This window comes from Elephantulus edwardii, unplaced genomic scaffold (assembly GCF_000299155.1).
Source record: "Elephantulus edwardii isolate Elephantulus edwardi_28Jun2011 unplaced genomic scaffold, EleEdw1.0 scaffold00137, whole genome shotgun sequence".
Classification (NCBI taxonomy): Eukaryota; Metazoa; Chordata; class Mammalia; order Macroscelidea; family Macroscelididae; genus Elephantulus; species Elephantulus edwardii.
The window spans coordinates 4990311-5003383 of NW_006399887.1; the positions used below are offsets into that span (position 1 = coordinate 4990311).

Here is a 13073-nt window from a genome sequence, read left to right on the forward strand (position 1 = left end):
CTAATAAAATTTAATAATAATTTAAAAAATCCCTATAAAAAACAAAACAAAGCAAAGCAATGTAGAAATAACTAGGTATCACTAAAAGTTAACTTTGTCTGATAGCTTGGTTGTAGTTGAGGAAGTTGAAGCACAGACACGTAATGATTCATGATGAAGCAAACATAATGAGTAATCACATTTTCCAGCCTATTAATTAAGTAATTAAAATTCTAGGTTTTCCACAACCTAGCTTTTGATTGATACAGCTAACATTTTAGTTTTTTAAAGAGAGTCTTGAAGCATTAACCTAAAATTATACCAACAAAAGAATACTTTATTATAAGTAATAAATCCCTGTTCTAAGTCCTATCTTAAAAAAATTAAAACTACATTTATCTCCCCAAATTAAAAAAAAATATTTGAAGAGTTGAGGGCCAAAAAATTCACTCACAAATATTTATTGCCAGGTACAAAAGCTAAGTCTTAACTACTGGATGGTGAATAAAACAGTAACTCCTCCTTCCCTCATGGAGTTTACTGTCAAAGAGAGAAACAATAGAGAAGGATGTAAACAAGTACTACCAAGTGATATACGTGAACACGTGCAAAGTTAACCATTAGTGCTTTCTAAATGAATTGAATCCTCAAGAAAGTGTTTTATTAGACCTCTTAAATGAGAATTGAAGGATGAGAAGAGAAAAGCATAATGGGGAACAACATTTTAGTCATAAGGAACAGAATGGCAAATAGTTTCATATAATACAACAAACATGGGTTTACTTGTGCTTATTTACAAATCAGGCAGTTTTGGTTGCTAGTCCATAGGAAGTTGCGCTTTTAACCCAAAGGTGGAGCCCATCTGGTAGTTCAGAATCTGCCAGCAGCTCTGCAAAACAAAGATAACAATCTCCTTTCCTATCATTTACAGACTAGCCACTCCACTAACAGGTCAGCCAGGAGTCCATTCTAACTCAACCACAATGAAAGTGAGAGTGATCTACTAACCAGTAACAGCAATTTCACTTTTATTTAGAAACCACATCAATAGTTATGCTTCTAGGGATGTCTGGCATCTCTCTCTTTTTAAATCTCACAGCACTGTCTCACAGAGTCAACACCTCTTTCAAAATCTACAATTCCTGGCAGGGCTGGCGTACCCAGGGACCAAGGAAAGCACAAGCTTACTTGTACTTATGTACCTATAGTGAAACCCAAGGGGCATTGTTCACTACAGATTAGTAAACACAAATGAGCTCATGCCTACATGCTTATTGTGTGATGCCCACAGAGCAGGAGAAAGCTTGCCTGCAATAAGGAGAAAGAAATGCCAAGGGTTGGAATTTATTGTAGTAAGCAAAGCAAGCCTGGCAATAGGTGACACTGCAGAGGATCGAGAGAGGATAGGTCTCACAAGAGATTGAAAGAAAATTTTGAAATTGAAAATATTGAAAGAGAAGTTTGCATAGTGTTTTGTTTGTTTGTTTTAAACTTCCTTGGTTAGCCTTGGAATATTTTAAAATAAAGAAATAATATGAAACAATTTATAATCTGCAAAGATCTCCTAGCTTTTAGGTGGACAATGGGCTGGAGGCAGTACAGATTGACATTAAAAAAACAAAAACAGTAAAATACTACAGAAGTTCAGGTAAGTAGACTGGTGGCAAAGGAACTGGAAAAGAGTGGAAAGACATATAAAAGATCCTGAAAAAACTGGAAAGCAGGTAAAATGAACCAAAACAAACATAAACCCCCCCCATTGCTGTCAAGTCAGTTTTGACCAGTAACTTTACCCTTGATTACCCTTCCAAATCAGCCTATTTAATAATATTTTTAATTCTCACTATTCAATCAAAATCCTGTGCGTGGTGATAGACACCTTCCTCTCCCTTAGTTTTCCATTCAATGTAGTCAAGCACTGTTCTGTCTTATCTCTTAACAAACCCTACATGAGATGAGAATGATAGTTTTTGAGACTAGATTGAATGGGAGAAGAAGATGTCTACAGATATTCCTAGAAATGGACTGGATACTGAAAGTGAAGCAATTATGAAAGAAACTGAGTTTGGCAGGGAAAAGAAAGACTTAAATTTTCAGAAAATAATATTTAATATTTGGAAGCAAGAATGGCATCCACTTTCTAAACAACTCCTGAAACTATGAACTTTGATAAATATTGATAGTTTTAAAGAGGCTTCAGGCCTTTTGTTCATAGGGCCGCTATAAGTTGTGCTCGACTCAAAGGCAATCATCATCATCAACAACAACAACAATATTTAATATGTCATTGAAATATCTTCTCTCTCTCTCTCTCTCTCTCTCTCTCTCTCTCTCTCTCTCTCTCTCTCTCTCTCATTGGAGTATTAATGGTTACCAGTCTGGGGCACATAAGAGAAATGAGAGCTAAAGTTATACATTTTAGGATTATTGAAATACAGATGGTATGTGACCTTTCCAGAATAGTTTCAGTGATGACAGATGGGCAAGTAGGGTCCAGAGCACAATGAGTTTACAGAAATTTGAAACAATACACAATAGCTGAAGACCATTATTTCAAGTGGTTTGGAAAAAGGAAAGTAGAGATATAGGAAAGAGCTTTGTGGAGAGGTAGAGGTAGAATTCAGATGTTTTAAGATGAGATTTCAGTTTATAGGTTCTAAGAAAAGAATCTTAAGAATAGGAAAGATTGATAATCTGAAAGTATACAGGTGGATGTTTGAGTGGTCTTAAGACAAACCATTTCCTAAGAAAGGAAATAGGCTAGGGTCAACCTATAAAAAGGCTAGAAGTAATTTTTCCTCTAAAATGCAGGGGCTAAATAGTAATGAAGAAGGCATAAGAAAATTTAGAGAAAGAGGGGTGAGAACATTAAGATATAGACTTAAAATGTTTTGTAACCTTATTGGAAGTCAGGGTGATTAGGATGTAGCTGCTACAGAGAATGGGAGAAGGGACCAATTCTTTCATGATTGTTATGCCAAGCACTTTCCATTTCTTCCTGAATCTTGTGGCAATCAATCCTTCTTATGATCGTTTTATTGATTTCAAATTAAATACCTTCTTTAGACTAAATTCCTTGGCTTCTTTGGGGTGGTTCTTCCCTCCCATCTTATTTGCCATTAACGCATTTTATAGTATTTTAGGGCTATGAAGCTTTTAATCTCTTCCAAGCTTAAGCAAATTTTCAATTTAACAAGACTTTATGGAGTTTTCAATTTTATTTGATTAGATGACATTAAGGTAAAACAAAACATCTTTGATTTGCTTCAGAGGACCCAACCAAGGAAATATTTCCCTAGTTTTTAGATGGCGGTAGAAAGGTAAATTTGTAAAGTAGGTAAAAATTCTATTCTGTTGGTCATAAAAGTATGATTGGTTCAATCTGACGTCAGTGAAATGACTATCATTCTTATTTCCCAGCTAGGACATAAAAACATCCCATCTGTAATCACTTTGAAACTCAGTTGCAGTCTTGATGAATTTCTGGGAGAGCTGTGTCATCAAATAACCCATCACATGTTTCTTCATGAAGAGTTAAAAAAGTGATGAATATTTGGTTTACCATTAATGTGTTGTTGTTGTTGTTATATGCCATTGAGTTGTCTGCAACCTATAGTGACCCTATGTACAGCAGCTCTGAACTGTCCTCTCCTGAGCCAGTCTCACCAATTCTAACACACCAATCCCCATTGCCCCAGTCACTGTATCAATCCATCTCATCTAGGTTCTTCTTCTCCTGTGCTGTCCCTCCATCCTTCCAAGCATGATGTCTTTCTCCAAGAACCAGTCTCTCCTGGCCATGTGCCCAAAGTATGTGAGATAGAACTTCAACATCCTAGCCTTGAAGGAGAAACCTGGTTTCACCTTCTCCAAGACAGACCTATTGTTTTCTTGGTGGTCCATGGTATGCTCAGTGCTCTTCTCCAACACCAGAGCTCAAAGGTGTCAATTCTTTTTCTGTCATCCTTATTCATTGTCCTGCTCTCAGACACATAGCAAGTAATCAGATACACCTTAGTCTCTAGAGTGACATCGTTGCTTTTCAGTACTCTGGTGAGGTCCCTGACAGCAGATTTCCCCAATGTAACTAGTCTTTTGATTTCCTGACAGCTAATATTAAAAGCGTTGATTGTGGGGCTGAGCAAGCTGTAAATGTTAACAACTTTAATCTTGTCTACATCTACCATGGTGCTTCCAATTGGCCCAGTGATGAGAGTCTTTGTCTTTTTATTTTTCAGCTTCAATCTATGTTAAAGATTACAGTCTTTGACCTTCTTCAGCAAGCACTGACAAGTACATAATAATGAAACTCCTTGCAGTGGGAAAATCTGCAGTTAGGGACCTCTACAAATTATTGAGATGTAATGATGTTAGTTTTAGGGCTAAGGTGTATTTGATTCAGGCCAGTCTTTCTGATTACTTGCTATGCATCTAAGAGCAGGGCAATGAATGAGGATAATAGAAAAAGAATTTACACCTTTGAGCTCCAGTGTTGGAGAAGAGCATTAAACGTCGCATTGTCAGCCTAGAGAACAAAAATTTCTCTTGGAGAGGGTGCAGCTGGAGTGCTCTTTGGAGGCAAGAATGATAAGGCTTCACTTCATGTATTTTGTACATGTTGCTAAGAGGGGCTATTCCTTGGAGAGGGACATGATGCTGGGAAGAGTGGACAGTTGATGAAGGAAAGGAAGACCCTCAACCAGGTGGATTGACATTATGACTGCTGCAGTGGGCTTTTGTGTGTCAGGTGTGTGAGGATGGCATAAAACAGAACAGAATTCTGATCTTTTGTTCATAGAGTCACTATGAGTTGTACTTGACTGGACTGCACCTAACAACAACAACAACAACAACAGTACTTAATAGAGAGGGAGCTCTTGTGGCCTAATGGTAAGAAGCTGTGCTGTAATCACAAATGCACATGGTTCAAATCCACCTTCTGTGACACAAAGGCAAACCATAACTGCATAATGAGAAATTCTGGTGGCCTAGTGGTAGCTGTATTTCCAACAAAAGCAGGTGATTTAAATTCACCAGCTGTTCTGTAGGAGAGAGATGGCAATCTCTTTTTGAAAATAACTCCCTCTGAAAACCTACTGGAGGATCAGCTACGAGTCTTGTTGACTTGACAATCATGATTATGTAGACACAATTAGGATTCATTTAAGTTCCATATTATTGGTACATGTTACTTTACTCCTTAAAATTACTGTTGTCGTTGTCATGTACCATCAAGTTGCTTACAACTCATGGTGATACTATGCACAATAGCACTGAACCTTGCTCTATCCTGAGTCAATCTCACGGTCTCTGTTACACTTACCATTATTGCCTCCGTTATTGTGTCAATCCATCTCATCTGAGGTCTTCCTTTCCTATTCTGTACCTTGAACATTCAAAGAATGATATCCTTCTCCAAAGACTGGTCTCTCCTGGCTACATGACAAAAGTATGTGAAGCAGAGTCTCAAAAATCCTTGCATCCAAGGGGCAGTTTGGTTTCACCCTCTCTAGGACAGACCTGCTAGTTTTCTTGGCAGTCCATGGTGTGTTCAAAAGTTTCCGCCAGCACCACACCTCAAAGGCATCAATTCTTATATCGTCCTTGGTCACTGTCCAGTTCTCTGATTCATAACTGGTAATTGTGAAGGCCCTGGTCTAGATCAAGCACACCTTAGTCTCTAGAGTGACATTCTTGTTCTTCAGTACTCTGGAGAGGTTCTTGGCAGCAGATTTCCCTAATGCAATTTGCCTTTTGATTTCCTGAGTGCTACTGCCAAGAGTTTTGATTGTGGAACTAAGCAAACTGAAAATGTTAACAATCTCAATCTCTTCTCCATCTAATAAAAATCTGACAATTGGTCTAGTATTGAAAAATCTTTGTTTTCTTGATGTTGAGCTTCAATCTATATTGCAAACTACAGTCCTTGGCCCTTTGCAGCAGATGCTGCAAGTCCTCCTCAGTTTCAGCAAGTAAGATTGTGTTATCTGCATAACACAGGTTGTGTTTATGAGTCTTCCTCAAATCCTGTTGCCACATTCCTCCTCCTAAAGTTTAGCCCTCCCATATGATGATTTTATGATCACTATATATTAGTTTTTGGAAGCAGGAGAGGCATCCACTTCCTAAACAACATGCTTTGGAAACTATGAACTTGGAGAAACAATGATAGTTATAGACAGGCTTCAGGTCTTTTGTTCATAGGGTCACTATGAGTCATGCTTGACTTGAAAGCAATCAACAACCACAATAATACATTCGTTTATTTCTAAAAATGAATAAATTGTAAGTGAAATATTAAACAATGTTTTAAAAAACATTTTATATTGGTTTGCTTACAAAGTTCGTATATATTATGTTTCACACTACTCTTCATTCATTAGAGAGCTTTTATAATTTTCTTTTTTCTGGTGGTGAAATCCTCGCGTGGTTATACTTTTAACCCAAAATCTATGCTGCTATGGTGGTGGTTCCAATATTCCACTTGCTCTGTGGGAGAAAGATATCCAGTCTCCTCCCATTCAATTTACAGCCTTTGATATACCTGCTGGAGGGTTACTTATGAGTTAGTTCTGACTTGATGACTATGTTCATCATTATGATCATCAAAGGAATGACAGTCTGCTTGGCTTTCTGCATCCACAGCTATCTCTGCTCCACAGCTGTAGTCCCTTGACCATTGAATTTTACAGTAACATCTTCAGGACCAATCCTGACATTTACCAGGAACAATTTTAGAAAGCACAGTTTAGTCTTAGGGTGATTCAGCATCCTTAACCTAGATGAGAGGGGTTCCATTAGGTGCTACACCACTAATCATTGAAGCTGTGTTCTCTTACTCATCCTTTGATTGCAGCATTCTACGATAAAAAAACAAACCACTTGGGGTTAAGCCCCACTTCAGTACTCTCCTTACAGCATGCCCTGGGGTAGTTACTTTACTTTTTGGAGCCTCTACATATACCATCTTTCAAATGAATGTTCAAGAATACTTACATCCCAACTCATAATCACCCTATGTTGCTGTTACTGGGGTTAGGTGCCCTCGAGGATGACTCATAGAAACCCTATGAACAACAGATCTGCGTTCTGTCCTAGCCTATAAAGTCCTCACCATCTCCTATACACTTGAATCCATTGCTGCGTCACTATGTCAATGCATTTTAAAGTTCCAACAGGAACTATGCCTCATGCATCTGCCCCAAAAGCTCGTATTAAACTGTTTTGATGATTATCATTTGGTGGTGGTTGTTAAGTGTCATCGAGTCAACTACTACTCACAGTGACCCTATGAACAATACCTCTGAACCCTGCTCTATCCAATCCCAGCCAATCTCACTGGCCCTGAAATATCTGACCTCATTGCCATAGTCACTGTGTCGATCCAGGGTCTTCCTCTCCTTTACCGACCCTCCACCGTTCCAAGCATAACGTCCTTCTCCAAGAACCGTTGCCTCCTGGCAATATATTCAAAGTATGTGAGACAGAACTTCACAATCTTTGCTTCTAAGATGCAACCTCATTTCACCAGACCAGACCTGTTTGTTCCCTTGGCAGTCTGTGGTATGTTCAATATGTTAAGCACCATAGCTCAAAGGCATTGATTCTTTTTCTGTCACCCTTAGTCATTGTCCAGCTCTCAGATGCAATTAACTGTGAAGACCATGGCTTGGATCAGATACACCTTAGTCTCTAGACTGGTATCATTGCTCTTTAGCACTCTTTTCCTGTAGTTGTGTGTTTCCTGTATTTGTGTGTTGCACTGCTAAGTGGAAGGCTTAACTCCACCACTGCTCCTCCAGAGAAAGCTGGGGTCTTCTTCCAGAAAGCCATGAGTTACTACGAGTAGAAACCAACTCGATAGAAGTTTTATTTTGGTTTTTATGCTTTATGATTGTTGTGAGATGTTGCATCAGAACTGAAACAGAGCTGGCCCTCTAGTGGGTTTCCAGGGTTAAGGAGATTTCCCATCTTTCTCCTAAGGAGCAGCAGCTGGACTTGAATCACATGCCTTTGAATTGGCAGTGCACCTCTTTACTAGTAAGGCACCAGAGCTCCTGACAACATTGTTAACCATTACTAAATTATTTGGTTTGCATTTCATTCCTATGGGTTGAATTCATTAGTTTTTAACATTTAAATTATAGGGTACCATCAATATGTTTATACATAAATACTTTTCAATACATACTAACTTCCTAATAGAATGAGCCTTAACCTTATAATATTAACTAAAGAATAGTTGTTGTTGTTGTTATGTGCCATCAAGTTGCTTGCAACTCATAGTGACCTTATGTATGTATAACGGCTCTGAACCCTGCTCTATCTATCCTGTGCCAACCTTATTGTCTCTGACATACTTCCTCCCATTATCCTAGTCACTGAATCAATCCATCTCATTGGGGGGCTTCTCCTCTTACACTGTCCAGTTTTCTTTTCCCAGGATCTAGGGATAACAGATCAAGGTCCGTGTCTTCATCTTTAACTGTATCTACAGAAACATCTTCTTTTATGTTTGTATTCATATGCAAGTAGAACCATAAATCTATTTAATTTCTTAATACCAGATACTGGGGAATCATATTCACTCTTCAAAACTAGAGAGTCACTAGGATTTTTCCCATTATTTTTTTAAAATAAAAATCCATTTATTTTAATGTAGTAAGGACAGGAAGACCCTCAACCAGGTAGATTGACATGGTGACTGCTGCAATGGGCTCTTGTGTGTCAGGAAATGTGAGAATGGCACAGGACACAACTGGGTTCACATCTTTTATTCAAAGGGTTACTATAAGTAGCACTCAACTCAATGGCCCTTAACAACAACAACAACAAATACATGAGTAACTAAACATTAATCATTTCACTAATCATCTTCACCTTTTTGATATTGAGTTCTGGAAAGAATTTTAGTTCACATAAATAAATACATAACAATTTCTCTTATTAGAGTAAATGGTAATGTTCAGAAGAGCAGTCCCTGAGAGGAACAGACAGTTAAATGCTGGACATCTAGCCTAAAGTAAGGCAGTTTGAACTCACCTACAGTTGTGTGAGAAGACAAGCCTGATGCTCTAATTTTGAAAACCCTATGTAATAGTTTCTCTCTACATACTTGGGGTTGCCACGAATCAGAACGGAATCTTAAGCAACTAACAACAACAATGCTTTTCTTTAGCTATTGTTCCTCTCAAAACCCCTGGATATCAGGACATGGTTCAGGCTGAATATTTGCAAGTAAAGAGTTCAAATGACCTGCAGATTAATGGTGGAGAAACAATGACACAAAGATGAAATCTTAGTGACTAAAACATCTTCATTGTAAAAAAGCAATCAATGAAAACCTGTCTAAGAGGATCAGCCAAAACCAGACACACTCAGAAGCACTCTTCTGAACTCCATACAGAAGTTCTGTGAGTACCATTATAGGTTTGTTTCACCATGAAGAAAGATGCATGTACATAACACTCTACCATGTTATTTTCTCAAAGACAATAACTGATAATCACCCTGGTAGACTAATTGTCAAACTGAAAACAATCTCAAACAGTCTTTTTATACTGATTTTTTTTTCTTATTAAAGCATCTTGGGTTTTGGAAGGTCTTGGGATAAACTCAACTTTGAGAAAGAGCAAACATGATCTAAAATAAGTGGGCTTCCTCTGATGATTCAAAAGCATAACCAACTTCATCCATCAACAAAGGAGAAAATGTCACTAGCCAGAATATCTTGGAAAGTTGCTGAAGCATTATTAAAAATATCCTCAAACCAGTTAACTCAGCACACATTTGTGTTTAGTTGGGTCAAGCATTTCATTCTAAACATCTCTCTGCTTTCCCTGTTCAAATAACTCACAACTCTCAATCTCCAGGGTGCAGTTCTGCTCATCCAGAGGGTATCTGCGGAGATCCATCATGCACGCAGCTGTGGTGGTGATCCTGTCAGGGCAAGACAGAGAAAAGACATCATTAAAAAGATGGGGTAATGTTTCATGAGGCTTCCAGCCTCCCACAATGTTTATCAGCTGATACAAATGAGGTATTGAAATTTTAAGACTGAAATTTATGAAGACAGATAGACCAGATTTGAATCTTCACAATTCACTAGCTGCATGAATTTGGGCTAGTTAATTCTCTCTTTTATGAAAATAGTGGCATAAAATTCCTGTAGGGAGTGAAAGAGACAATGTGTGTTATGTCCTTAACCCAGTGTTCCATGCTCAGTAGGCACTCCACAATAATGAGAATCGTCATTACGGCAATTATTACCCCATGGCCCTTCCTATATTTGCTAGTCTCCTAGCAGTGTCTCTGTCAGTATCTACAGCTACTCTAATCTAATGAGTAGGAGGAGATCAACATTATGCATTAAGCCTTAATTTCTTTTCCTCCCACAACCTAATGATAAAAGATAAAACAACAGCAACAAGCTATATTCTCTATGATTTTTGGAGCCTCGCAATTCTCACTACCAGAAAGACTCGTCAGATTTATCCCTGTGGTCCTGGCCCACCTCCACTCAGTGCGGGCACAGAAGAAGATGATTTTAGAATAAGAGTTTTCATGGTTTTTTTTTTAAATTTTAGTATTTATGTTTAAAATCCTTATACCTGAATATTACATGGGACACAGTAAATGATTTCATTTTTCTAAAAAAAAGCCAAAAAAACAAATACAGATGTAACTGGGCCTCTGGTATTTTTTTTTAAATAGCCTCCTGTATTTTATCTGACAATCTTAGATAATGTACTTTTATTATAAAGAAAGACAAAGAATTATGAACAATTGTTATGTAACCTTTGTTCTACTAAAAAACAATTGTCTAATAAAGCTGTATTTTTCATGGTTTAGGATGAAAAGTTAAGGTTTTCTATCAATCTCCCAGCAAAGAGTGGTTTAGGTATCATCATAGTAACTCATAAGTCCTTGGCCAAATGGTTAGTTAACATAAAACTGCACCTTTGAATCCACTCAGGAGTGCTTCGGACGAAAGGCCTGGCTGTATACTTATGGAGGCCAAGTCTACTCTTATACATATGAAGTAGCCATGTCAGATTTCACTTGAAATCAGAACCAGATTTTTCTTGATGTTAACTGCTTATCTGGTTATGGCAACTTGCTTTTCAGGGAGAGGCACAGGTATTTTATATGTCCAGTGACATCAAGGGAGCAACAGTTGAAAGAAAGAGATGTTGTAATTACATTTCATTTACAGTAAACTAACAATCCGGTGCTTCCCTTCTCTTCTCCTCCCCAACCCCGTCCCCATCAGACCTGTGCATGGAACCAGTTTCCTATCTTTTTTGCAACTGTTTGACCATCAGACTCACCAGAGTGCATGCCTGTCTGGTACACTGGAAGACACCTGGCCTCTCATGTGGGGCTTAATTTTCCTGAGTTTGGGGACTTTAATTAAAACCACCTCACTTATTCTTTCTGGACTCAATTTTTCATGTTTTTGAAATGAAAGTATTTGAGTAGATATATGCACATAAGTGATGGTCCCATGTGCATTCTGCACATAGTATCACACAAATATACAGATACTGTCTGGATGTCTTTTAAATTGGGATTTGTTTAGCAATGCTATACTTCTCTCAGAGTGGTACATTAGTTGCTATTTTTTTTCTTGTTATAATAGTTACACATGCTCACTGCAAAAATAAAAATAGTGTGAAAGTGTTCTGAATATCTAAACTCTCTGAAACATTCATTGTTAACATCTTTATGCATATACTTCCAAATCTTCTCTCTTAATATGAATATACATACACACACAAAGGTGCACACAATAGAATTTCTTTTCCCCCTGTATATTGTCCCACAACACACTTAAACATGTAATCTGTTTTTATTCACTGGACAACAACTCATAAATACATTTTGTTGTCTAAAAGCACAATTTCGAAACACTAATTTATGGCTTACACTGTATTTCAAATATTAAACAGGAGCTCTGGTGTCTTAGTCATAAGGACATGTACTGCCATCTTAAAGGTTTGTGGTTCAAATTCACCAGCTACTCCACAGGATGGGGATTCTCCTGTTGTTTGCTACCTCTGAAAACCATTAGCTACGGAGTTGGTTCCAATTTGACGGTAGCCAATAACAACAGACAAAACAAAACAACACAACAAATATTAAAATATCTTTAAAATTGATGTTATAGTCTTTGCTTAAGATTAATCAAATAAAAAAATTGTGAGTAAATAATAATTGCAACTCTAGGAAGAATTATTAGAGTTGGCCAGCTGTAGGAGTCTAGACTTACATCAGTGTAACTCATACTCCTCAAATGAAAAATTCATTGTCGTTGAGTTGAAACCGACTGAATAGCTGACCCCCCCAGTCAGTTTTCTGAGACAGTAAAACAAATGGGAAGAGGCTGTCCATCTTTCTCCCTTGGAGTCACTGGGAGATTTGAACTGCCAGAGAGGTACTGGGTTAACAGTACAACTTCTTACAGACTACAGGAGCTCTTGAACAAAGATGACTAAGAAATATTACGAAGTCTGGAAACATTTTTTCATGTAAGACAGATTGGAGGTAGCTACTGTAATTTGATGGATGCAAGCAGGTGCTTAATTATGGGTTAAAATAACTTTATTTTATGTTCCACGTTAAACTGGTCACAAATCAATAGTATGGTAGTCTGCAAGGCACTGGAATGTGGCGTGGAACTCATTGCAGCAAAATGTTCCTTTTATTAGTTTAAAATGTCTAAAACACTTAAAATGAAATTAGAATTCTAAGTGGTGTAACTGTTATAGTTCTAGGGGTAAATGCGGAAGTCCTTTGAGCATCACTGGTCAGCAGATGCTCTTTATCTCATTGTTCAGACATATGTCACCTGGTTAACCACATCACGTTAAACATGGAATATGTACTAAAATCATATCTGTTACTGATTTACAGCTTGTGAGGATCTATACTTTTTACAAACATACCTATTTATTTATTTATTTATTTGGCCACCCGCGTCTGAAATAGCAGGCCTCTGAAAACCCTATGCACAACAGAAAACACGCAGACTAACAGAAAGGGCAACCTAGGTAGAACTATCAAGTATGGAAATACAAAGGAGGAGGAACAGT

General features: G+C 37.7%; 1 protein-coding gene across 4 annotated transcripts in view; it reads right to left on the bottom strand.

Moving 5' to 3' along the window:
* Nucleotides 1-13073, bottom strand: part of GABRB1 (gamma-aminobutyric acid (GABA) A receptor, beta 1) — an 878739-nt gene that overhangs the window by 214500 nt on the left and 651166 nt on the right. For all 4 annotated transcript variants that reach the window (XM_006894164.1, XM_006894167.1, XM_006894166.1 and 1 more), the window contains one exon: nt 9836-9918. In XM_006894164.1, coding sequence (XP_006894226.1) covers nt 9836-9918 — 83 coding nt within the window. The remainder of the gene's footprint in view (nt 1-9835; nt 9919-13073) is intronic.